The following is a 27,774-nucleotide window of genomic DNA, read 5'->3' as shown; positions in this document are numbered from 1 at the left end:
TCTGTCGCTTCCGGATTCACCTAGGCACGAGAGGGGACTGCCCGCTGCCTTGCGAGGAGTGGGGGTGAAACCTGAGGTGTGGTGTGCTTGGTTAGGGGGGTTATGCGAACGGTCCTGTCACGGCCTCTTTCCGGTTTGTCGTGGTGGCATGTCGGCGCACGGAAACGTGTCGTGGGGCTGTGTCTTGTGGGTAATTGTACACCTCTGATCAGAGTAAAACTATTCGAATAGCCGTGCCCGCGGTTATGGGCGGTCAACCAGATTCACCGTGATTAGTTTCACCCTAGTTTAGTCTAATGAAATTGGATAGTTTAGGTGGATGGTTGGGCCTGTTGCAACGTGAGGTAGCGTTGGACAGTGGATGATTAATATTGATTAGTTAATACAACTGTTTACTTCTTTCAACTTCTGTTTATAAATGCTCGCTTTATACAAATGAACCACTCTAGCTCTCCTTTGATAATTCCCTGCATCATACCCCTATTCCGGTATGACTTGCTGAGTACAGTGGGTAGTACTCAGTCTTTCTCTATTTTTCCCAACCCCAGAGTATGAGTATGTGTCCGATGGTGGTTTCTCCGAGGAGTAGGCTTCGTCCGTGCCGTCGAGAATGCCCGTGGAGTGGTGTTCCCGCTGCAGTTCAAGTCAAGGCTTAGCTCCTGTTATCTCTCGTTTTTCCGCTGCATTTATGTAAAACTTTTATGATGTTTGTAAGACGTGGATCTGAATGTCAATATTGTCGTTTGTGTACCCCGGCCGGTCCTGGACAGGGATTTTAATGCACATTCTGCTTGGAATTCTATTCGGGAATTTCTGGGCGTGACATCTTAGCTCCAAACAATCTATACAAATATTATCACTGGTCTGGTTATGCATGAAAAACGTATATTGTAATTAGAATTGTTTCACCCGTTGCAAATGCACGGGCATTTTTGCTAGTAAGTAAAAAAAAAAAGAACAGCAAAAATGTCCGAGCGGTTAGGTAGGAGCGGCGAGCACGAGTCAGTCCTGTGTCCGAACAGAAGCCGCAGTACTGTGTCCGAACAGCTCCATCTCCCTTTTAAAGTCGCGAGAACCAATGCCAAAGTCCTCGCCAACCGTCTCCGTGCACTGCCCTCGATTGCAATCCACGTTCGTCGTGAGTGACGATGGGAAGCGCCGGTGCGGCGCCGGTGGCGACGGCGGCCGGCGGCGGCGGTGGAGACGGAGACCTGCACGTGGTGATGTTCCCGTTCCTGGCGTTCGGCCACATCAGCCCGTTCGCGCAGCTGGCGCGGAAGATGGCCGGCGTCGGCGCCGGGGTGCGCGTCACGTTCCTGTCGGCGGCGGCCAACGTGCCCCGCGTCGAGGCCATGCTGGGCGGCACCGGCGGCACGTCCACCGTGGCGGCGCTCGAGCTGCCGCGCGTGCCGGGGCTCCCCGAGGGCGCGGAGAGCACGGCGGAGGTGTCGGCGGACGGTGCCGAGCTGCTCAAGCTCGCCGTCGACGGCACGCGGCCGCAGGTGGAGGCGCTGCTGGCGAGGCTCCACCCGGACGTCGTGCTGTTCGACTTCGCCACGCCGTGGGTCGTCGACGTCGCCAGGCCGCTCGGCGTCAAGGCAGCGCTCTTCTCCGTGTTCGCCGCGGTCTCCGGCGCGTACGTCATGGCCCCCGCGCGCCGCCGCCTCCCCGGGCCGGGGCGCCCGACCGTCGACGACCTGGCGTCGGCGCCGGAGGGGTTCCCGCCGTCGTCGCCGCTCGCCACCGTGCCGGCCTACCAGGCCGCCGACTTCAGCTACGTGTTCGAGAGCTTCCACGGCATGCCGTGCGTGTACGACCGCGTCGCCGCATGCCACAACGCCTGCGACGCCCTGGTCATCAAGACCTGCGCCGAGATGGAAGGCCCCTACATCGACTACATCGCGGCGGAGCACGGCAAGCCGGTGCTCCTGACGGGGCCCATCGTGCCGGATCCGCCGCGAGGCGAGCTGGAGGAGCGGTGGGCGACGTGGCTCTCCTCCTTCCCGGACAACTCCGTCGTGTTCGCCTCCTTCGGCAGCGAGACCTTCCTGCTGCACGCCGCCGCGACGGAGCTCCTCCTCGGACTAGAGGCCACCGCCCTGCCGTTCCTCGCCGTGCTCAACTTCCCCAAGGGCACGGACGCCGAGGCGGAGCTGAGGAAGCTCACGCCGCCGGGGTTGGAGGAGAGGGTGAAGGGGAGAGGGATCCTGCACACCGGGTGGGTGCAGCAGCAGCACATCCTGCGCCACCGCAGCGTGGGCTGCTTCGTCAACCACTCCGGGCTCAGCTCCGTCGTGGAGGGGCTCGTCGCCGGCTGCCGCCTCGTGCTGCTGCCGATGAAGGGCGACCAGTACCTCAACGCCGCGCTGTTCGCGCGCGAGCTCCGCGTGGGCACCGAGGTCGCGCGCCGCGCCCGCGACGGGTGGTTCGGGCGTGAGGACGTGCGCGACGCGCTGGCGGCGGCGTTCGCCGGAGGAGAAGACGGCGGCGGCGAGGAGAAGAAATGGCGGGAGTTCTTGATGGACGACGCCGTGCAGAGGAGGTTCGTGCGGGAGTTCGTGGCGGGGCTGAGAAGGCTCAAGGGCTGAAAACGGAACGTCACGCGTCGTTAATCAGATCGACAGCTGTCACAACTCTGAAGAAAATCGGACTCTGTTCTGAAGACTGTGAAGAGAAGGAATCAACGGCTGTGATTGCTTGATACTGCATCGCGGTTCTCGCTCTAGGGAGTACTACATCCGTCCTAAATAAGTGCAGTTTTACACTGTTTATATCCAACGTCTGACTTAACGTCTTATTTATAAAAATTATTTTTATGATTAGTACATATCACTGTGTAACACTGTGCTACGTCATACTTTTGTCATTTTCTTAAACTGTCCGCCGCATATCGCATATATAGATGGCCACAGGACCCATCCGGCACCGCACAGCCCGGCCCAAGCACGGGCTAGGAACGGCCCACCAGCGATCGGGCCGGCACGGTACGGTCGGCACTTCGTGCCGGGCAGTGCCGGCCCAAGGGCTGCACCTCCGGCCCAGGCATGGCCCATTCGCATATAAGTGCTTCTCGCAGCTGCAACCTGGAACTTGTATCGATGATGATTTGAAACCTAAAACCTACTCTCTCCGGGTTGATAATACTTATGCTTTTACATAAGAGTTAGGTCAAACTTTAGAATCTTTGATTATAAATTATTTTTAAAATATTTACCTTTCAAATACAGTGACTACATATATAAATTAGTTTTAAAAAATACTTTAATAAAATCACATATTTGTTAAAAATTTTACACATATTAAAATAAAAAATAATGGTTAATTTTTTTTAAGACCATGCTCATGTCCAAAACGATAAGTATTATCAACCCGGAGCGAGTACTACTTTATTCTTTGTCTTGCGGTGATTAATTTCCTACCTGCATAGTTTTCCTTCTATTTAATTACGCCTTTCACAGTGCGAGTACATGTCGACTAGCCCTAGCGCGCCAATTTGGATTTACGCTGATGTGTTGACTCCGCGCGAGCTCCTGCTGAGCCGCAACGCATTCTTCGACCGCCTCGGCAGCACGTGGCGTGAAAACTTGAACCACGCCTGTGCTGTTGTAACATCCTAAAAATAATTATTTTCTAATTCAGCATCTTAATAACCTTCTAAACCAAGGAGAATAATTAGAGTAACCTCCTCAAACTAACCAACATTTAATTTCTATTGTGTTTTTTATTTAAAAATATATTTGGCTAAATTGATGAATTTTGTGATTGAATTTTATTTTCGAATTTCAAAACTTTTTTAGACTAAAATTCCTTTATTTAATATAATTGAAAAACTTTTTACTTGTATGAATTATGGTCTAAGAAATCCTCTGATATTGCCCTTGAACTTCAACCACCGTAATTCTGATTTCATTCGAATTAATCCTTAACCAAAACCTTGGATCTAGAGCTATCTCTAATTCTCCTCTATCCAATTTTTTTTATATAAATATTCCAATAGTCAATTCCTATCTAGTCTGTAATTTAATTTCTATAGCTTAACTCCAACCTTGGCAGAAGAATAATATTTTTAGAATAATTGCAAGAAAATATATTTTATCCTCCCATCCCAAATCCAAAACCTCATTTAGCCCATAATTAATTCTCTAAATATTCCACTCCCTCCATTTTCCTTCCACATACTCAAAAGTATATCCAAAATTAAGAGCCATATCGTTTTCGGGCCTTGAGCGTTACAAATGGTATCAGAGCCGACCAATACAACTATACGTATATATGAACATGTATGCGGGCATACGGTGCGTACGAGATGATACCAAAGTGTCATGGTTGGCATCGTGTCACGGACAGAAATTCGCTAACCCGAATTTCAAGCAGAATGTGTATTAAATCTCTATCTAGATCCACGTCTTACAAAAATAACAAAATAAATCTCACAAACGCAACGGAAAAAATGAATAAACAAGACTTAATCTTCACGACCAAAAGCATAGCTTCCACCATAAACCACATGCAATCTTCGACGTCCAGAACAAGATAAAAAAAAATTGGTTTATTTTGCTGTTTCAGTAGCCTTATTGCTTGTATTTCTTGTATGCTTTGTTGTTGTTTAGATTCCGTCAGTTCCGGAGATCCAATTTATTTCGAAGTGGTTGCCGAGATTCAGTCAGCTCAAGAGCAAGGCAAGTCATACATACATCATTGATCATGTTGAGTCTATTTTACAAATCCCCTACTTTCTATTAAATTGCATTGTTTTAGAATGTCATGTGGGATGGATGCCTACCGTACTCAGCCTGTTGAATATCTTATGCCATTGATAACTTGAGTTATAATTGACTAGGTGATTGGTTTAGGAATGCTTAGCCATACTTAGATCAATTAGCTCACAATGGGATTCATTATAATTTAGTCCTTAATTGTATGATGATGTACCACCATGGTTACGGTTTAATTAAACTAAAATATGCTTTAATGGTGGGTTGTGGGTACATGCATGATTTTGGAAGTCGTACCCATGATAATTAAGGACCGGTTCTCGGGAATCCATGGAAGATATACTCGTTCTTATCACATGCCAGCATGGGCTCTAGGCTTAATCTAGAGTATTACTTAACCTAGCTAACATACCATGGCAAGGGTAGAGGCGATTGTGCGGTTCAGACCTAGATAATTGTCTCTGTTGTTTCCGGATTTACCTAGGCACGAGAAGGGACTGCCCGACTTGGCATAAGGAGGGGGTGAAACCTGAGATGGGTATGTTTGGTTAGGGAGAGTTATATGATGGGTTTTGTCACGATTTCCCCCTTTGCAGTATCGTGGCAGTACTTCAGGGCATGTGATGAGGACATCACTCCTTCAGATACACACAACAATCCTCCACCGGTCATTCAAGGACCAATAACAAGAGCTCGCGCGCGACAATTGAATTTAGAGGTGAGCTCGTTCCTATATTCTTCTTTATATGATTTTGAGAATAGATTGCTACCTAATGAATATATTGTGATTAGGAATAAAGGAGAGGACAAGGACTTAGAGAGGGACTTAGAGGCATGGAGAATCATCAAGGACGTCCAAGTCAATATGGAGGCCCAAACCAGGTCGACTTCGAGTACGATTCGGAGTCCAGGACCAGTCTGCACTAAAACAGGCGCCCAAGTCGCATCTGTGCACGGATTGGGGCGTTCCTTATATGGATGGAAAACTAAGAACATAACCTTTCCAATGGTTCTGGTCCCACGTTCAAATTCTTTCCGAGTCAATGGGAATCGACTAAACAATTTAACGTCCAGAATCTGTCCCGGTGCTGCGTCATCGTATTTGGGCGTTTAGGCCGTGTATCGTGTTGGAACCCATTAGGGTTGCGTCAAGGGTTGTTTACACGACCCTAAATTCTATATATCAATACCCGTCGTCATATTTAGGGTTTGGGTTTTGCTTAGATTATTCTGTCAAGAACAGTTTCGCCGCTAGATCGGTTTGTAAGACCCCAACTCGTGAGCTTTATCATTTATTTGCAATTTTGGTTGTATTCTTCTTTGTTCTTGTTTGTGTTCTTCGATTCGCAAACAGGGATTTGCCTTCTCGGCGAGGTCATCCGTGTTTCAACACGGGTGATAACCAGAGGAGACGTGGTGCTGCGATTGCGGGGCTCAAGAGCGTGTTCGTTTAGAAGCCAGATCGAACTGTGTCGTGACTCCATCCAAATCGACTACCTATTAGAACCTTTCAGAAGATCGGGAACCCTAGTCAACATTAGCATGGTAACATGTGTGGAATCGTGTCTTGTGGGTAAAGTTGTACACCTCTGATCAGAGGTAAAACTATTCGAATAGCCGTGCCTGCGGTTATTGGGTGGTCAACCAGTTCACCGTGATTAGTCCCACTATAATAATATGACTTATAGAACTGGTGTAGTTCAGGTGGTTTGGTTGGACCTGTTGCAACGTGGATTTAGCGTTGGACAGTGATGATTTAATACTGCTTAATTATACACTGTTTTTACTCATTCAAAATAATGATTTATAAATATTGCTTTTATTGCAAATATCCAATGAGCCACTCCTTTGATAATACCTTGCATCATACCTACCCGTTGGTATGACTTGTTGAGTACAGTGGTTGGTACTCAGTCTTGCTTTATCCCCCCCACCCCCACCCACCCAGAGGCAGAAATTGGTTCAGATGATGAGTTCTCTGAGGATTGAGCTTGTTCCGGACGTCGAGGATTGCCTGTGGTTTATGGAGGAAGCTATACTTTTGGTCGTGAAGATTAAGTCTTGTTTATTTGTTTTTTCCACTGCATTTTTTAGATTTATTTTATTACTTTTGTAAGACGTGGCTGGCCCTGGACAGATATTTAATACACATTCTGCTTAAAATTCGGGTTAGCAATTTCTGGGCGTGACACATCGTCTGCAACCGAAGGAGGAAGACACGCAACGCGGAAGGTGTAGCACGCACAGGAGCAGGCGACGCGAGCACGGGCGCCTAACAGCGGCCATGTCGGACAGCTACACTCCTAGCCAATGATAAGTTTAATTGAGATTGGATTGTTATCTCCACATTTTCCTCATTATTTGTTAGGCATTAAGTTAGATTTCTAAGCCTATTTACAGGGCATTTGGGATTGAAATCAGCTTGCAAGATTCCACTTTGTTTCCCATCTCTTTCTCTGTTTTCTCATCTCTTCTTCTGTGCCACTACCACGGGTCGCCGATCTTCTAATTAAGTTGCCGAAACCTCGGCCACCGATTACTCACTCCTACCCCATTAGATCATACACCGGTGCTCGTAACAACCAAGCTCCAAGACCATGGTGTCAGAAGATCTCTCCACCCACAAACAACCCATTCTCGAACCCACCGACTCACCCACCAAGCTCCAAGACCAAATGTCAGAAGGTTCCAGGGATGTGATCGTTGTTGGCTTCCAAGCACGATCTAGCTGATCTCAGTCAGACCGTTGCGGTGGCCACATCACGCATCACATCCCTGGAACAACTCCAGGGCACGATGTCATCATCGTCGCCACAGATCGCGCCTTGTTTGGGTGGCAGTGGCATCCTGGGTACGCCTGCCGTGACAGGCCAATCGCCGCCATTGGTGACAGGACCACAGGATACGAGCAGCGCTACCAGCGTTCCTCGTTTCTACAAATTGGAGTTCCCCAAGTATGATGACAAGGACGATCCGCTCAACAGGTTCAACCACTGTGAGCAATTCTTCCGTGGCCAGAAGACGCATGACAGTGATCGTGTTGGGTTGGCAACGTACCACCTAGCCGACAACGCACAGGAATGCTACTTTCACTATGAAATTCACAAGGGGCCTCCGACGTGGGATGAGTTCAAAGACCTCTGCCATGGCCAATTCGGTCCACCGATCCACCGCAACTCACTCGGTGAACTGAAGCGGCTGATCCAGACATCCACGGTGGCTGCCTACCAGACCATGTTCTTGACGCTTGCATGCTGAATGTCTGAAGCCCTCTCCGACCAGCAGTAAATCTAGCTATTCACGGCAGGTTTACATGATGAACTGGCGATCGATGTCGAGCTCGACCAGCCTGATGAGTCTACGCCACGGACGAGCCTTGCATGTCCCTGAACAAGCTCTCCGGCGTTGACGGCGCGAACACCGCTGGTTCGGCCAAACCCTGGCTAAGCCCCCTGACAGCACCTTTCATATGGGTCACTGCCTGGTGGGTCCTCATGTCGTTTTGGGGTGTTTGGACGAAGTTGAGGCGGTTCACCTCCTGGTGTGTGCTCTTTGATCCATGTACTCTTCTCCTCATTGGTTGGAATTATGTTCTCTTATTTGTGTTTTCTCTTAATTTGCACAAGTAATCACTTGCATACAAATACTCACCAGCAATTATGGAATTGGTTAGTACGTAATAAATCCATACCGCTAGATTTGGTGGTAGACTTTGGTAAAATTTATGCAGGAATTGATGGTCAAATTTGGTAGTTGAGGACCGTCAACAGCGACGATGGTTACGATATATAGGAGTAACATATTTTGGTCGGGTCATTTCTCCCAGACCCCAATTCGTCGATGTCTTCCTCATCGGAAAATTCGTAGCAGCAGTGTCTTGATGTAGATTGGGACGATGACGATTCTGATTTGAAGTGGAGCATAATTCGGTCAGGTCATATCTCCTAGGTCTGAAGACGTCAAAGATTTTTTGTTCAGAAGATTCGCCTTTTGGACCCATCTCGTCGAAACCTTGAAGCACCAAATCCCCCTACAGTATTTGTAGAATATGGGGATTGTAAGTGACAGGGTATACACGAGATCGAGGTAAAAGAGACGGGAGATAGGGACTTTTATACAGGTTCAGATCCCTTAACTGATGAGTAATTTTCCTACTCCTATTGGCTGAAGTTGGTGTTGCCATTTATATATCAATATCACATAAGTATAATATTGGGGATGCCTTAATCTAGTCCCGATCAGCCTAGCGGCATAGAACTCTCACATGTGGTCGGCGGCTAGTGTATTCTGCCTTCTCGAATATCATTCGGCGAGATTGAAATTGTATTATATTGGCTTGTCTAGATCCGTATTTACTTTTGTTCGCCTCCCATGTGTGTCCCCTCTCCTACTAGGAGGTCTTGTATTAGGAAAACAAGTATGGATACGATAAGAGTAGTCCTTGTCGTGCTCAAGTAGGACTTTTTTTCTCTTTCTTTATTCGGAACACCTTTCGTATATGATGCATGATTGCATATAAAACTTGGTATATGGTGGGTCCCGTCGAGCCTAACAAAAAATATTAGTGATGTCTTATTTATAACACCGACACTTTTCAAGATCGATTGGCAATTTCATTGAAGCTTGATTCTTTATTCTTCTGCAAATGAGAATGAATTGCCTTGTGTATATTGAGTCTGCAAGACGTTAGCTTGAAGCAAAGATATATAGCGGGAAACACGCATTTGGATGAGTCTGCAAAATACATTTGCATGGGCAAGTTACTAATACTCTTACAAGGGACAAACCAGGGTTCTTTCTGAAATACTTTGGCCCTATCACATTTAGGATCCAATGCGTTACTTTTGCGTGATGTGTTCTCACCTGCACGTAATAATTAGCATGACCAAAGGTGTTCATACATTACTACGTATATGTACTAGAATATGTCATTTCACCTAAACTGATAGCTACATGCTAATTGTCTATCTAACATGCGCTAACGGCATTGGATAGCAAAAAAATGGAGTACATATTTATGGATGGTTTAATTTCTGAAAGATCATTTCACCTAAAATTGACATATATAACTTCTCTAATCTCTATATGTCAATTTTATGGATGGTTTAATGTCATATTTAAACATATTGACATATAACTTCACCTAAACATTATGCAAGCAATAATGTGATAATGATGTGAAAATATTGTTTAGCTATTGCTTGCATGTTAATTTTAAAAATACATTAGAAATGATATGTCATATTGACATAATATTTAAAATACGATGATGTGACATACTTGTATATGATTTAAAATACTCTAGATAATAATATATTGCTTGTGGGTGATGATATGATATACTTACATGTTGAGTTTTAGGAGAGTAGTGAGCATCAACTTTATAGTAACTAGCAAAAATACCCGTGCGTTGCAACGGGCGAAAAACAATCCAATATCAATATACACTTTTTATGCATAACCATGTCAATGATAATGTCTGTATAGATCGTTACAGCTAAGACATATCATAAGAAAAATTAGAACATCTTTAATGTAATTGTCGATGCTTGCTTTACCCAAAAGAATTGGATTATTCATGTGGTAGCATATAGTCTAAATACTCTTTCAATCTCATTCTTGCAACCAGTAATAAGATCAATCAAATCTTACACTGCCTCGCATGGTCAAGTCTACACAAAATAAAGCCACCGTGCACTCTCCAAATAACAATTAAAAATATGTTTATTTTTTTTAATATTATTTTCATATAATATGTTATCAGGAATAGTAGCTATACTTAACAAAATAGTCTGATAATCGTGATGTGTAGGGCCTCCAATACAGGAGAATAGATGAGGAAACAAAAACCACTCCATCAATTTTAATTTTATCTCGTTGTAAAAAAAAAGACAAGCAAGACTAAGATTCTGACGTCAGAACATTCAACCAACGACGCTTCGAAAAAACCAAATCGACATGATAGACGATGGATTACACAACGTTAGGAATCTTTTTTTTTTCTGGAATCGAACGTTTTTCTTTTCAAATCAGACATTTTATTGGCATTGCACGATGCCGAACCATTTTTTTTTATAAAAAGTGGTTTTTCTCGCGTTGAGTCAGACTGCTTTTTTTGAGCGGTTTTTTATTTCTCGCGTTGAGTCATATGGTTTTCTCTAACTTTTTTTTTAAGAAACAGTCGGTTTTATTTTTCGCGCTAAGTCGGACGGTTTCTCAAACCGTTGCGGGTTTTTTCTCGCGTTGAGTCCGATTGTTTCTTCGATCCGGTATTTTTATAAACGGTTTTTTTTCCTTACGGTTTTTTCGAAGCGGCTTGTTTTTATAAACTAAGTTATTTTTTCTTCCGTTGTTTTCTCGAACCATTTTTAAGAAATGGCACATTTTTTATGACAGAGCCTTGTTATTATTCTCTCACTCGCTACGTGTGCAGTTTATTTATCCAATTATTTTATTCCTAAAGGTGAGCCACAAGCTTAAGGTCAATCTTAATATTCAATGCCTCATGGTTAAGTCTCACAATGTATAAGGTTCATCATAAGGAACTCTATGGGTCTTTTAAGACCCACATTGTAGACAGGGCAGAGCTAGAATGAAATTGGGAAGATTATGGGTACCACATACCCACATGGCATGTATATCCGACTGGTTATAGTAGATAGCTTATATAGATAGAATATGTTTAGGAAAGGACTCGTGTATTATGTTAAGTTGTATATAAGGAAGTATCCCGTAGTCCGTAAGGTATATGGGTTGTCCATTGTAATCTCTGCTCCTCCCCCTATATAAGGAGGGGTCCGGGTGCTCCTAGGGACATGACTTTTCTCCCAGATTGTCAGATCAATAATACACTCGGTGGAATAAATCCTCGGACAGGAGTAGGGTATTACTTCTCATCGAGAAGGCCTGAACTTGTATAAACCTTTATCTTCTAACCCATCCACTTTTCAAGCTTGATTGGCACCCCTTTTAGTATTGCCGAAATCTTGTTTCGACAGAAATGGAGAAGGGTGCCTCTTGCTTAATTTACTCTGCTTTAGATCAAGTTTAAGTTGATACGGGTGTCTAAGTTTGTATAGGGGTGCACACATGGTGAAAATTAGTGAGGTATAGCTAAAAAATTTTCTTGACTGGTTCCTGTGCACCCCGGCACCCACTCTATACTCTACCGTGCACCCACTCCTATACTCTACCTCCGTCCCTGATTGTGGGTGTCTCAAGTAGCGAGCATCAACTTTATAGTAATATTGGATTTGCCAAGCAAACATTGACCCGGCCCATTAAATGTGTGCTAATTATTGATTTAGCCGTGCCCTTAATATAGGAGAATGCCCAGCATCGGTCGACCAGGGGAGGTGGGAAAATCGGTCCCTCCCCCTCCCCCACGTGCGCATCTGTTGGATCCACCCACTTGTCCCTCTCCTTTTTCCAAAAAGATGTTTCACCTAGTGTATTTACAATGTTTCATTATTTATATATCTAATGTTGCAGTGAATTAAAATATTTTTTACAACAAAAAACCCACATATTTTGGAAACCCTCTATTAAAGAAAAAACCCGCATATTTTGGAAACTCTCTATTAAGGGAATTTGGTTTATTTTTTGTTCGACCAAAAATATTTCACTATGTTTAATTTGGTTTTTTTCCACCAAAAATGTGATCTGAAACATTTTTTCGCTATTTGCTGAAACATTGTTTTTATATAAGGTGAAACAACACCTGATTTAAACGATTGAGACATTTTTGATCTACTCAGTGAAACAATTCCGATATACCTGGTGGAACATAATGCAACATTTAAAAATAATTCAATAATAAGCTATTTTTTTTCGTCGGAATATATTCATGTGTGGTTTTGTTTTGAAGATTTAATTACAATGAATTTAATGGTGTAATTGGATTATAATTTGGATAAATAATTTAAGAGAAAAATTAGTTTAAAATAATTTTGCACTTAAATCGGCGTCCGATTTTAATCTCCTCCCATCGGACGCGAAACCGGAGTCGCGTCCCGTAATATGGTAATGGGATACAAATACTTCTCACTGAAAAGCAATCCCCAACTAAGAATGGCCGGATGCCACGGCCGCCGGCGGCGACGAGGCCGGCGAAACGTTGCACGTAGCGTTGTTCCCGTTCCTTGCGTTCGGCCACATCAACCCGTTCGTGCAGCTGGCCCGTAGCCTCCTTACCGTCCGTGGGGTGCGTGTCACGTTCCTGTGATCCTGTCGGCGCCTCGGCGGCGGCCAAGTGGCCCACGTCGAGGCCATGCTGCCCGCGGCCGTCGCCGTCGCGGCACTGCATCTTATATGAAGACAAGAGCACGACGTGGGGAACTCACCGAGGTGTGGCGCGACGATGGACGACGACGGAAGACGGCCGACGGCGAGGCAGAGGCGGCGATGTGATCGGGTCGGCGATGGCGGCTGCGTTCTGGTGATCTTCGGCGAAGGGGAGGGGACTCTATTTATAGGCACGGGAGCTCGGGTCCGGGCCCAAAACGAACGGCGCCGGGAAATCCTAGAGTTTTCGCCGCAAAAAGGAAAGATTTGATCCGCGAAATTGGAAAGAATTTACTTCGGGAATTTTTGGGGATTAATTCAGAAAAACGTAGAGGAGATCAAGGGGAATCCATTCCCGCAACTAATATGGAAAGAGGAGCAACGGGGAAGCCGGATTTGGGAAGGAGTGGCGGCGGCATCGGGCTAGGTTCGGCCGGCTGGAGGTTGATGGTGACACTGTTGCGACAGGGATCAAAAGTTGACTTCTGGCTGGGCTTCTTTTCCTGACCTGATTGAAGGAGGACGACATCTGGACTTCGGGGAGGTAAAAGGCTGGACGAAAGGAAAGGAAGAATGGGCCGAGAAAGAAAGTGGATATTTTCTGTTTCGGCCCGAAAAGGAAAAGGGTACTTTTAATAACTTTTCTATTTAAATTAATCACTGAAATGATCTTTAAATTGTTAAAAATAGTTCCAATGCACAAATAATTTTAAGAAAAATAATCCTGAAAAAAATTAAAATCACATCATTTAATGATTAATTTATTATTTAAATAATTATTGAAATATTCTTTGTGTTATTAAAATTTGTAATTGAGCTCTGAAAAATCCGAGAAAATTTAAGAGAGTGTAATTAATAATGGAGAATTTAATAAAAATTAAATCCAACCATGCTTTATATTTAGAAAATTTTATTTCCCACATTTAACTTTGTTTGTGAATTAATTAATATTTAATATAAGTTCTAAGAATAATTTATTAAATAATATATAAATCTTGAAACGAAAATCAGAATGTGACAACAGTGCAGTTGGAAAGGTAGAACAAGCAGAGCAGTAGCGTAAATAATCCCACCTCGCTCGCCAGCAAGAGTAAGCAAAAATAATCCCACCTAGATCGCCAGCAAGAAAAGTGACCTCCTTAAATAGGAGAGCAGTCCGATCATGGTAACACCAATTTGAAATTTTTGTGTAAAAGCCAGGACGAAAAGCGTAGTGTGTTACAGTGTTAAGTATGGTCCAACTAAAAAAAGATGTATCTCTAATATTGTTAAGAGCAAGTTCAATAGTATAGCCAACTACTAGCTCCAATTCATCTATAGCCAATGTAATAGTTTATTCATACAATAGTTACATACTACACTATTAATACCTAGTCCCACCTGTCACAGACACACTGCGTCTTGGAGTGACAATAGTTACATACTACACTATTAATACCTAGTCCCACCTGTCACAGACACACTGCGTCTTGGAGTCCGTGCTACAGCTGGAGTGACAATAGTTACATACTACACTATTAATACCTAGTCCCACCTGTCACAGACACACTGCGTCTTGGAGTCCGTGCTACAGCTGGCTATAAATCTGTAGCCCGCTGCTCTTCTCTCTCCTGATTTATCTTCTCTTGGAGTCCGTGCTACAGCTGTCCGTGCTACAGCTGGCTATAAATCTGTAGCCCGCTGCTCTTCTCTCTCCTGATTTATCTTCTCTTGGAGTCCGTGCTACAGCTGGCTATAAATCTGTAGCCCGCTGCTCTTCTCTCTTCTAATTTATCTTCTTAAAATATGTTTACAACTGGTTTATAGCCTGCTATTGTAACTGCTCTAAGATGTATCTAATATAGTTTTCAGACCCTGGGCGTTACACTTACCTATGCACGCTACATGCATGTAGCGGTTGGGTTAGCCCGGTGTAGGTTTGTGCCTAATAAATGGAGGCATGACAGTCATTCAAAACTTGAAGAATGAGTTGATCCGAGAACGCACCGCTACCTATCCCAGTGAAGGCTTGTCACGTCCTAATAAATAATCATTCTCTAAAAGGAATAATAGAATTAATTAAAATTCTTGGCAAACACTAAAATACGTACAAGAAAAATTCGAATGTGGCCCGGAGAATTTATGTTTAAATTCTCCTTGGTCTAAAATGATCCCTCAAATTTTACTTGAATTTTCAGAGCACCGAAAATAATTATTAAGCAACAAAAACAATTATCAAAATTTATTAAAAAGAAAAACTAAAAATAAACCCTACTTCCTCCTTTGGGCCGAGCTCAGCCCAAAGTCCTCCCTTCCTCCCTCTCTTTCTCTCCCTCTCCTTCTCTCCCTCTCTCTCTCTCGGGCCGCCCCTCCCTCCTCTCCTTACCGGCCCACTCCCTCCTCTCCTCCTCCCGCCTGGGCCTGCCCTGGTCCAAGCCGAGCCGCAGCCCTCCCGCGCACGCGCGCCCCACGCGCGCTGACCGCGCGGACCGGTGGGTCCCACCCGGTCGTCGTCCTCCTCCCGTCCGGCTCCTCCTCTCACTCCCGTGAACCCTAGTGCCAATCCTCCAAAAATCCACGCAATTCAAACCGGGGTTTCAGAAATTAATTGGGGGGAATTAATTCACATTCCTTCCTCTTCAATTCCCCCTAATTTCCCCCTTGAGTAGCGCCCTCAATCGCCCGGAACGGCCACGCCATCCCCGCCCACCTTCCATGGCAGCCGTCCGCCATTCTCGGCGCCGTTCTGCCCTCTCCCATGCCCGGCTAGCTCCCCTCTGCTATAAAATGGGATCCCCTTCCTCCGTTCTCTCGTTTTAGCCTCCTACCGCGTCTCCCCGTGGTCGCACCGCCTCTTCCCGCCGCCCTCCTCTCTCTCCCGTGCCGCCGGCCACTTCCAGCCGCCTCCCCCTCCTCGCCCGTGCACCGGTAGGCCGTGCCATCGCCATCCTCGGCATCGCAGCCGCCTCCTCTCCCCCGGCCTGCCCTCCATTTCGCGCGGTGACCGCCGGAGGCGCATCCTCGTCGACGTCCAGTGGCGTCACCGCCACTGCACCGCCTCCAGCCGCCTTGGCTGCCGCGCCTGAGCGTCGGTCGGCCGTGCCGTCGCCTTCCTCAGCTCCGCGGCGTCGTCCTCCTCCCCGGCCTGCCGCGCCTGAGCGTCCGTCGTCCGCGCCGCCCCTCCCTCGGTCTCGTCGGCACCCACTCCGGCAACCCCTTCCGCCGTGCCAGTGCGCCAGCTGACGTCGCCGTCTCCACCTTCGGCATTGCAGCGGCAAGGTTATCCTCGGCGTCGCCTCCCCCTCCTCCCCTACCGCGCCGGTCGTCCTCGCCAACGTCTCCTCCGGTCGGCCGTTCCTCTCCGTCGGCTCGTCGTCCCATGGCGCCGCCTCCGTCGTCGGCAATGCAGTGGCGCGTTCCATGCCGTCCTCGTCTCCGTGCAGCTGCTGCCGGCTGCCCTTGTCGTCCTCTCGTCGTTCCCGCTCGTCGCCGGCCCTCCCTTCGTCAACCTGTGCTCGTTCGTCGCCCGCGTTTCGTCAAGAGTGCATCGCAGCCCCGTCGTCGTCTTCGTCCTTGGCTCCGCATCGTCAAGCATTGCGCCAACTGCGTCTCGCCTTCGTCCAAGGATTGCCGCCAAAGTGTTGTCCTCGTCTCCGTTGTTTCTGTCCGTCTCCGCCGAGCCATTCGTCATCGTCGTTCCCACGCCTCGTCACATGGTGGTAAGGGTCCGTCCTCCCGCTGCCCCGTCCTCGTCCTTTCGGTGTTGCCCCGTGCCCGTTGTGCGGTTGTCGACCCCGGTACCCATGTACCGGTGTCGGTAGTCGTTCGTGTGTGCGTGTGGTGACCGTGTTAGTGTGCCCGCTCGGCAGCCGCGTGGTTTCCACGTGTGCAGCCCGCGTGGTGTCTAGTGGAGTACGTTTGTCGGCCACTCACCTTGGTTGACACATGGGGTCCGCTTCCGTTGACCCGTGAACCGTCTCTGTGTACCCGGTCTACCGTGGTCCCTTAGGTTGACATGTGGGGTCCGCATGTCAACAGCACAGCCTTCCTGTCTTTTCCAGGCTAGTGCTTACACATGTTTTATAGTTGCAAAGCTTAATTATAATAATCCGCAAATCTCCATATAACAGCATTAAACTTCGAATGACCATATCTTGGTCATACGAACCCCGAATCGACCCGTTCAAGTCTTTTAATGTTTGTTATAACCTAAAGAACCCTGTGCTTTCTTTTTATGTATTGTTATTGCTTCTTTATAGGCTTGTAGCTTTGCTTGTGTGCTTCGCGTAGCTTCTTTCGTTCCGGAGGTTCCCGAAGCGTGGCTCGTGGTCGTCACCGAAGGTTCGGAAGGCCGTTCTCTCTGAGCAAGGCAAGTCGCATCATCCTTGAGCATATTGAATCCCAGTTTATAAAATTATTTTGATTTAAATTATTGCATTATCGCTTTATTTAAATTCCCGCGTTATCACTGTTTTTAGTAATACCTATTAATCCTTGTTATAGCCTTATCATTACTATTGTTTATTATCACCTCGCTTACCATAGGAAAACAAAACCCCAACTAGTGGGTACTGTATTAATGGTTCCACTAGTATGAATTTAGGCAGATGCTTCGCTGATTAATTAGGCCACACTAGATGGTTTTATAACTGATTAATTAGTTCTCATATCATTTGGACATTATGGAATGGTTGGCTTGTGATGGAATTGAACACACACCTCCCCCTCTATTCAAACTCCCAAATGGTTGTAGGCTGGGCTCGAGGTGCATGGTTTTGCTAGGAGCACCTCGGCCACCATAAGGACCGGTCTTCGGGCCTCTGTTGCAAAGCACTACCATACTAACCATATGTCTAATGGGTAAGGCTTAACTAGGTGCTCAGTCTAGTCCTGAACAAAAGGACACGGATAGAGATGGATGAAGTGGTTGCGACGATGGATATCTCTGAGGCAAATGAAGGCTACATGAGCTACGGCTTGGTAATCGAGATGTCTAGGCAAATGAAGGCTACATGGGTCGGTGCCCGTTAGTCGAGATGCCATGGCACTGGACTAGTACGCGGGTGGTCTCACCCCTATGTGTGTGGCGCACCCGGTCTAGATCCTGTTGCTAGGGGCTCAATCCTGGCCTGCCTGTCCAGGGTACTGGCCGTAGGCAGGGTTGGGTCGGTACTTTTGTTCACGGCTAGGATGGGTGAAGGGTTATGTCACATGTTTACGACGGGTTCCAAGGCCATGGAATGCGGAGTAAAGATGTGTCTTGTGGGTAAAGATGTACACCTCTGATCAGAGTAAATCTATTTGAATAGCCGCGCCCTCGGTTATGGGCAAGCCTAGCAATGTACCCAAGTTAGTGGTTTAATTCTTAAAACTTGCTTAACAACTAAAATGTGGAATGGTTGGCCTGGGTTGGCTTGGGACGAGCTAGGACCAGGTCGGGTTGCCAGTTCGGTCTAAATCATTGTAGGCCTTGGGTTAAGGCAGGTTCATGTGGGTTCACGGCCTTGATTAATAATATTGTGTAGCTCTAGGATCGTGTTTACAAAATAGCTTTGGGCAACTAAGTGACTTTTAAATGCTGTTTACTGCAAAACTTAACCCCTATTATTATCCCGTTGTACCCCCTTGCATTAATCATGCATCTCCTGGTGCGGCTTGCTGAGTACTGTGGTTGTACTCATTCTTGCTCTATCTTTCCCCCCTTCAGTAAGAGAAGCTTTGGAGAAGAAGTCCTAGGTGGAGTCATGGCTTATACCCCAGTTGAGCGCCTGTGAACATGGAGCCATAGGCTCGCTAGTCTACTGCTGTTTATTTTTGTTTGTTAGGCCTGAAGTGCCTTTGTAATAATGTAAATATTATCAATATAATAAAGATGTGCCTTTTGTATCATATTTGTTTGGTGTATCCCGGCTTTTCCTGGGACGGGTATTAATACACTAGCGTTCTGGAAAAGGTATTTTTCCAGGTACAACAAGGCTGTGACTAAGAATGGAGGCATGACAGTCATTGAAAACTTGAAGAACGACTTGATCCGACAACGCACTATAACGGGATGATACGTTTTCAGGCCCTGGGGCGTTACCCCTACGTATGCACGAGAGCGCAACAGAAGCTAAATAATGCGATCAGAGAGGTCGTGAAAAAATAGGTCTTGAAACTCCTGCACGCCGGGATAATATATTTTATGCCGTATAGAGAGTGGGTTAGCCTGGTGCAGGTTGTGCGTAAGAAGGGAGGCATGGCGGTCATTCAAAACTTGAAGAATGAATTGATTCGATGACGCATTGTTACGGGATGAAGGATGTGCATTGATTACAGAAAGCTCAACAAAGCTACAAAGAAAGACCATTTCCCGCTACCTCTCATTGATGAGATGCTGGATTAGCTAGGAAATCATCAAATTCCCATCTATGCCGATGATCAAAGCAAGACAATGTTTACATGTCTGTCGGGTCCCAGAACTAATTACTTGGATCCGACTATGATTAATGTATCAATCCCTGGATCAGTAAATATTGATACATACAATATAACTGGTTCTTAATTGCATACATTAAAGTTCTACAATACTAAGGGTTTTACAATAATAGGTACTCACCTAATTGATTAACAAGAATTAATACACAGCGGAAGTTTCTATACATTCTGACTAGAGAGGTATAACCTTTAGGGATTTTCTAAATTATCGGGGTCATCGTAGTAATAGTCATAGGGGTCCTCCTCTTGACCCAAATCTGAAAAAGGGCTATAAGAGCAAGGATGAGTATTGACAATACTCAGCAAGTTATCATGGAAATATGTTATGCATTGGCATATAATGGGGTTCTTTGCAAAAAGCAGTAATAAACAATCTAGAAGAGTTATAGCAAGAATTTATAAATATATATAGACTTTAAATTTCTAACCAGGGTAACATATGAGTCCTGGTACTCAATTCCATGAGTACGGCTATTCGAATAGTTTCAAAGATATTCTACTGCAGCAGATGTACGCTTTACCCGCAATCCACAACTTGCTGATAATCATCGGCTTTAGTCATGGCCCAATATTAAGTTATTAACAATTGTGGCACCTGTTCCATGAACTTATATCCTCATATGCTCTGAACATATTGTTAACAGCAGCAAGAGGAGTTCTGGCGTTCCCGAGATATTTAAGGGGAACTGATCGTATGACACCACGTCATCTCGATTAGGGTTTAGAAATATACCATATAATTTATACTCGAGTATCACAAACCATTTACCTGTACATGGTAATGGTTAAAAGTTGCCTTTCGTGGCTATAGTTGCCTCCTGCGCGAGGACTTAAAAATAAGAACCACTATACAGAGGTGCCATATTGCTAATTAACATAATAACTAGGTCTGTCCCCATTCTAGAAACTGCGGTCGTACCCGTTCGTTCGACATAAGTACCTGGTAAAAACTATATCAATCGAGACAGTACTAGCCACCCAGAAATCAACCAAACCTTACGTACTGTCCCAATCTAAGTATAAGGAATTTTGACCAGATTGTAAGCAAAGTAAGCAATACTAAATTATCTGGGTTTCTATGGTTGAATTATGCATATAAAATAGAATATTGAAAAGAAGGCTATAAATAAATAATTTGTAAAATATAGGCTTAAATGATCAAAGGGTATATGGTAACTTGCCTTGCTCGATGTCCTGAGATTGATTGCTATTATCTAGTGTGTCAGAAGAATCCTCAAGACCTAGGGTTAGACATATAAAATTCAAATTCAAAAGGAATTCAGATACAATCCAAAAATAAGAAAAATAGGGAAAATAAAATAAAATAGAAAAATAACAAAATGGGTCTCAAAAGATAGAGAATGATTTTAGAAGAATATTGGTCCAAGTTTCAATGGAATTGGATCTATATTTTAAAAGATATGGGTTTCTAAAGTTTGAAAATCAATTAAATGTGAAATGGCACGGTGTGCAGGTCCCACCTGTCAGTCTCTCTCTCTCTCTCTCTCTCTCTCTCTCTCTTCTCTTCTTCTACCTCCAGCCAATCCCTATTTACGGCTGGCGGTGCTAGGGTTGGCGATTGCGGCGGCGATGGAGGAGAAAAGGGGTTGCGGCCGAGGAGGGGAGGGAGCTAGGGTTCTCCGGCGACGGCGAGCGGCGGCGGAGGGGTTAATTTGGTATGTGGTTGAGCTAGCAGCTAGGGCAGCGGTGGCATAGTTAAGCCGTGAAGGTGATCGGGGTTATGTGAGTTAGACATGGCTCAGGGAGGGGTTCTAGAGCATCTATGAGGTACCTAGAAGGGTTTAAGCAGCTTGCCGGCCTTCGGCAAGGTGTGGAATATACTTGCCGACGAGCTCCTCCATTGGCGGCGGCCGTGCTCACGTCGGCAGCCCAGAGGGTGGCATGGTAGAGCAAACCAATTGCTAAAATGGAATCTAGGGAGTACATAGATGGTTAAAACGAAAGAACTCACCGGGATCGGTTGAAACGACGGGTTGCGGCCGGAAAAACTTCGTGGCGGCGAAGAACAGAGCAACGCGGGGGCGGCGGTGCTCGGCTTGGTACGGCGAGGTAAAACTCGACGCAGAGCTTCGGTTAGGATCTAGTATGCTAAAACATGGTAGGATATAGGTGTTCTAAGGGGTATATAAGGTGGAGGATGGATGGAGGGGTGTGGAGTCGATCGCGCACAAGGTGTTCGATCGACGGGCGAGGGTGGTTGATGGAATGGATTGGTGAAACAGAGCTTCGGAGTTGCGGGGCTATGGTTATTGATGATCGATGATGGACAAGGAAAGGGTTGGGGCCTATTTATAGGGCCAGGGGAAGTGGATGAGTTCGGACGCCATGATCGCCATGGATGAGCTCAAGGATTGGATATGGCAAAGGTGGCAGAGGCTGTGAGAGGGTGGCCAAGGTCAATTTGAGTGGCGGGAGGCCACGTTTGAATACTTACCAGCAAAGGATTGGCTTGACCGCGAGTAGAAACGGCTGGCGACGTGTTGGCGCCAATCCGGGGGTGACGCGCGGCGGCGGTGAGGGTTAAAACGGTCGGCTTGGGGGTGAATGGTTTGAATTGAGAGAGGGGAAACCACCGTCTATCTTCAATTCAACCGTGTGGCAAGAATTGGCGTGATTCACACTGGGTAGAATCAAAATCGGACTCGGCGGCGGCTTTGGACGGGAGCGCACGGCATCGAGCGGCGATTTCTTGCGGCGGAGGTCATCCCGGCTTTGTTGTCATCAAGATTGGTGCGGCGGCGGCGGCCTGAGGGCGTCGGACGGGCGACGACGCGCCAAGGCAATCGGGCACGCGCAAGCGGTCCCGAGGCCGACGCGCGGCGGCTCGGCGCGCGGCAAGGTAGGAAGCCAGGCAGCGCGCGAGAAGGGGAGGAGAAGGCCAACTAAACCACGGTTTTTGAGTGGGATGTGGTCCCCAAGGATCCAACATAGACTTTGCAAAAGATTGGGTAGAGATTGGGCTGAGTTAGCTGGGCTAGGCATTTCATCGAGCACCTTGTGTGCGATGGACAGTGAAATTCAAGAATTTTGAATATTTTCCTTGAGAAGATTTGAATTTAAACTATGAATTTGGAAAGGTTTCACTATGGTTTGGAGTATAGCAAATCCTTACTAATATTAGGGTAAATTAAGGAAATAATCTAAAGTTTGAAATTTGAGAGAATTTGCTCAAATTTAGTAAGGTTCGGAATAAAGGGTATAATTAGGGTAAATTAGTAGGGTTCTAAAGAAGTAATACTTGAACCACTTAGGAATCAAATAGATTTTTAAAACACACTAAATTAATCAAAAGCCAGCATGATGCAGTCAAATTTTAGTTTTAAAATTTGAGGATGTTACAATGTCCTTACGGAACGTACGCATACCAGCGGATGTCGTTCGGTTGTGTTATGCACCCGTGTCGTTCCAACGGTGTATGATGTCTATCTTCTCCGACATGATTGAGGAAATCATGGAAATCATCATGGATGACTTATCCATCTATAGAAAGAGTTTTGATCAATGCTTGGAGAACCTGGACAAAGTCTTGCAGCGGTGTCATGAAGAGGACTTGGTGCTTAACTAGGAAAAGTGTCATTTCATGGTTCAGAACTAGTAAAAGTGCCACTTCGTGAAAAGGATTTTGTGCTTAACTAGGAATAGTGCTCAAACATCGAGTCTCCGAAAAAGCAGTACAGGAGTACAAAGTTAGAATTGAGGTAATCCAACAACTCCGACCTCCTATAATGTTAAAGGGGTCCGTAGTTTCCTGGGTCATGCGGGGTTTTATTGTCGGTTCATTAATCATTTTTCTTTAGTAGCTAGACCCCTCACCAACTTGCCAGCTAAGGATGCTCCCTTTAACTTTGATGATTAGTGCTTAAAATCTTTTAGTTACCTAAAAGACTCTGGCTTACAACTCTATAATGTATCCGAATGTTAAGGATTAGGAAAGAGGGACAGGGTTGTCATCACCTACCGCCTACCCCTACAACCCGTGGAGCACACAACAAACAAATGTACCTCCAGCCTAGACACAATGTATATGCTATTGATTACTACTCTAATCTCGGTACCAACTTAAGACAAAAGTACTCTACCTAAGTAGAGCAATGAATCCGCAACTATGAGAAAATATCTTACTTAAATAAGAAGAGTAAATACAACAAAGAAGTCATGAATGCTTACTTATATGAAGACAAGTTTGGAGAAGAGTGCCGACAGACCTTGCACTTCCCCAGGAGAAGAATGCCGACAGCCTGGCACTTCTCCAGACATTCTCTTATTTACTCCCTACTCTAAGCACTAGCTAAGTAGATCTTCACCTTTGGAATGTAGCAATGATTTATATCTTGGTGTGTGTTGAGAGTAAGGAATGGAGGCCTATTTATAATGTGGAGGTGATTTGAGAGAATATTCCTCCTCCAACTCCTTTCAAGCCACAGCATGTCCTCAAACCGACATTCATAGCGGTTACTCACCGTGAGCCTTGCACCAACGCCTCCAGGGGAGAGATAATTGATGCTATGTGGAAATTGTGATAGAGGGGAGCCACCCCTCGTTCGACCGAACCCTGGCTAAGCCCCCTCGCACCGCCTTTTATCTGGGTCACTGCCTGGTAGGTCCACGTGACGGTTTGGGGTGTTTGGACGACGTTGAGGCGGTTCACCTCCTGGTGTGGGCCCTTTGATTCATGTACTCTTCTCTCATTGGCTGGAATTTGTGTTCTCTTACTTGCGTTTTCTCTTAATTTGCACAAGTATTCACCCGCATACAAATATTCACCAACACTTGTGGAAGTGGTTTGTAATAAACCCCTACCGCTAGATTTGGTGGTAGACTATGGTAAAATTTATGCATGAATTGATGGTCAAATTTGGTAGTTAAGGACCGTAAACAGCGATGGTGGTTACGAAATATAGGAGTAACATATTTTGGTCGGGTCATATATCCTAGACCCCAAGTCGTCGATTCTTTGTCATCAGAAAATCCATAGCAGCAGTGTCATGATAGATTGGGATAATGATGATTCCGATTTGAAGTGGTGCGTAATTCGGTCGAGTCATATCTCCTAGGTCCGAAGTCATCGAAGATTTTTTGTTCACGCGATTCGCCTCTTGGACCCATCTCATCGAAACCTTGAAGCACCATATCCCCCTACCTGGCACGCCACTATCGACGGGCTATAGCCGCCTACGGTATTTGTAGAATATGGAAATCGTTAGTGACATGGTATACGCGAGATTGAGGTAAAAGAGGCAGGAGATGGGGACTTTTATACAGGTTCGGACCGCTTAACTAATGGGTAATAGCCCTACTCCTATTGGCTGAAGCCGGTGTTGCCTTTTATATATCAATATCACACGAGTACAATATTGGAGAGGACTTAATCTAGTCCCGGTTAGCTTAGCAACATAGAACTCTCACATGTGGTCGGCGGCTAGTGTATTCTGCCTCCTCGAATATCACACGGCGAGATTGAAATTGTATTGTGTGGCTTGCCTAGATCCGTATTGGTTTTTTCTTCGCCTCCCGTGTGTGTCGTCTCTCCTACTGGGGGTCTTGTATTTATACCCTCAAGTGTCCTCTTGTCTATGTAGAATTAGATAACCAAGTATGGATACGATAGGAGTGGTGCTTGTCGTGCTCAAGTAGGACTTTGCTTCTCTTTCTTTATTCGGAACACCTTCCGTAGGTAAGGTATGATTTCATGTAAGACTTGTATATGGTGGGTCTCGCCGAGCCTTAAAAAAAATATTAGTGATGTCTTATCTATAACATTCACTTTTCAAGATTGAACGAAATTTTAATGAAGCTTGATTCTTTATTCTTCTGCAAATGCGAATGAATTGCCTTGTATATATTGAGTCTGCAAGATGTTAGCTTGAAGCAAAGGTATATATCGGGAAACACGCATGTGGATAAGTCTGCAAAATACATTTGCATGCGCAAGTTACTAATACTCTTACAAGAACAACCAGGATTCTTTCTGAAATACTTTGGCCCTATCATATTTAGGACCCAATGCGTTACTTTTGTACGCTGTGTTATCACCTGCACGTAATAATTAGCAACAAAAGGCGTTCATACAGTATATGTACTAGAGTATGTCATGTCACCTAAAGTGATAGCTACATTCTAATTGTGTATATCTAACATGCGCTGACGGCATTGGATAGCAAAAAAGTGGAAGAAATATTTATGGATGGTTTAATTTCTGAAAGATCATTTCACCTAAAATTGACAGCTAACTTCTCTAATATCTATAATATATATTTAAATAATGTGAAAATAATGATTTGATATTGCTTGCATGTTAATTTTAAAAATACAACAAAATTGTTAATGATATGTCATCATATTTAAAATACTCTATATAATAATTATTACTGCGTGATGATATGGCATATATTGCATATGATTTAAAATGCTCTAGATAATACTACCTCTGTCCCAAAATAATTGTTTTTCTAGGATTTGAATTTGTTCCAAAATAGTTGTCACGATAGAGTAATAATGGTCTTATTAATCACTTTACATTCAAATTTGTTTCTACTTTACCCGCAATTACCCTCGCACTCTCACATATACACCATTTAATTAGGAGCATCATAGTTTTTCTTATCAAACCTTAATATATACTAAACAAGCTAGAATTATAATTATTTTGGGATGGAGGTAGTAATATATTGCTAGTGGGTGATGATGTAATACTTTCATATTGAGTTTTAGGAGACAGTGAGCATTAACACGGCCAACCAAACATTGACACGGCCCGGCCCATTTAATATGTGCTAATTATTGATTTAGCCATGCGCCATCCGCGTATATATAGATGGTAATGGGGTACAAATGCTTCACACTAAAAAGCAGTCCCCAACTAAGCATGGCCGGTGTGGATGCCATGGCCGCCGGCGGCGACGAGGCCGGCGAAACGTTGCACGTAGTGTTGTTCCCGTTCCTTGCCTTCGGCCACATCAACCCGTTCGCGCAGCTGGCCCGTAGCCTCCTCGCCGTCGGTGGGGTGCGTGTCACGTTCCTGTCGGCGGCGGCCAACGTGGCCCACGTCGAGACTCGAGACCATGCTGCCTGCGGACGGCCGTCGCCGTCGTGGCACTGCATCTGCCGCGCGTTCCGGGGCTCCCCGAGGGCACAGAGAGCACGGCGGAGGTCGACGCGGACGGCGCCGAGCTGCTCAAGCTCGCCCTCGACGGCACGCGACCGCAGGTGGAGGCGCTGCTCGCGAGGCTCCGCCCGGACGTCGTGCTCTTCGACTTCGTCACGCCGTGGGTCGCCGACGCTGCCAGGCGTCTCGGCGTCAGGTCGGCGCGGTTCTCGATCTTCCCCGCGGTCTCCGGCGCGTACTTCATGGCCCACGGGCGCGGCCTCTACGGCGCGCGCCCGACCGCCGAGGAGCTCGCGTCGGCGCCCGAGGGGTTCCCGCTGTCGTCGCCGCTCTCCACGGTGCCGACCTACCAGGCCGCCCACTTCACCCACATTTTCACCAGCTTCCACGGCATGCCGAGCACGCATGACCGCTCCGTCGCCTGCCACAACGCCTGCGACGCGCTCGTCATCAGGACCTGACACGAGATGGAAGGCCCCTACATCGACTACATCGCGGCGCAGTATGGCAAGCCGGTGCTCGCCACGGGGCCACTGGTGCCGGAGCCACCGCGAGGCGAGCTGGAGGAGAGGTTCGCGACGTGGCTCTCCTCCTTCCCGGACAAGGCCGTCGTCTTCGCCTTGGACAAATATAGAAAAATCTGTATGGAACCATGGACATATATAGAATAATCTGCATGGCAAAAAGTATTGTTTTTGGACATGGTACTCACATGGTATTTGTTATTGTAAACGATGTTGATGCCATGGATCAAGTTCTGCAAGTAAATGGAGATCACAACCATAATGCATTTCCTTTTAATCTCAACTTTGATGCCGATGAGGAAGACCTTCAAATGCATCCAGGTAAGCCATTTAACCGACATGAATATTAGACTTAAAAAAAATGATAAAATGTGGTTTTACCCAAAGGATCATTGAAGAACAATATTATTTATCTGAAACCATGTTTTTAATTAGAAGTTAGTAATATTATATCATGCCAACTACCTACAATAGTACGTCCAGCCATGTCATTCGTTGTATTAGTTACAATAACAATTAAGGATTGTAAATTAGACATTTCAGCACATAGTAAATCACAAAGAATAATGAGATTGACCAATAAATACATTGATATGGTGTATTTACATACAATTGTCATGTCAATTGGTTCACTACCACAGCAATATGAAAGAAAGCACATAAACTAAAT

The 27,774-nt window shown here is 45.7% G+C and overlaps 1 protein-coding gene and 1 pseudogene across 1 annotated transcript; both read left to right on the top strand.

Annotated features, from left to right (window-relative positions):
- The first annotated feature begins 1,024 nt into the window (after positions 1-1,024).
- LOC127754199 (anthocyanidin-3-O-glucoside rhamnosyltransferase-like) lies at positions 1,025-2,827 on the top strand. The gene has a single exon (XM_052279688.1). The coding sequence runs from the start codon at positions 1,149-1,151 to the stop codon at positions 2,586-2,588; it is 1,440 nt and encodes a 479-aa protein (XP_052135648.1). The 5' UTR covers positions 1,025-1,148; the 3' UTR covers positions 2,589-2,827.
- Positions 2,828-26,334: 23,507 nt separating this feature from the next.
- Positions 26,335-27,361, top strand: LOC127755285 (anthocyanidin-3-O-glucoside rhamnosyltransferase-like; annotated as a pseudogene).
- The last annotated feature ends 413 nt before the right edge of the window (positions 27,362-27,774 follow it).

Source organism: Oryza glaberrima, chromosome 11 (assembly GCF_000147395.1).
Source record: "Oryza glaberrima chromosome 11, OglaRS2, whole genome shotgun sequence".
Classification (NCBI taxonomy): Eukaryota; Viridiplantae; Streptophyta; class Magnoliopsida; order Poales; family Poaceae; genus Oryza; species Oryza glaberrima.
This window is presented reverse-complemented; position numbering and strand designations above follow the sequence as displayed.

Bases quoted from the DNA above. Each gene is read 5' to 3' on its own strand.
- LOC127754199 (XM_052279688.1), top strand. From the start codon at position 1,149: ATGGGAAGCGCCGGTGCGGCGCCGGTGGCGACGGCGGCCGGCGGCGGC.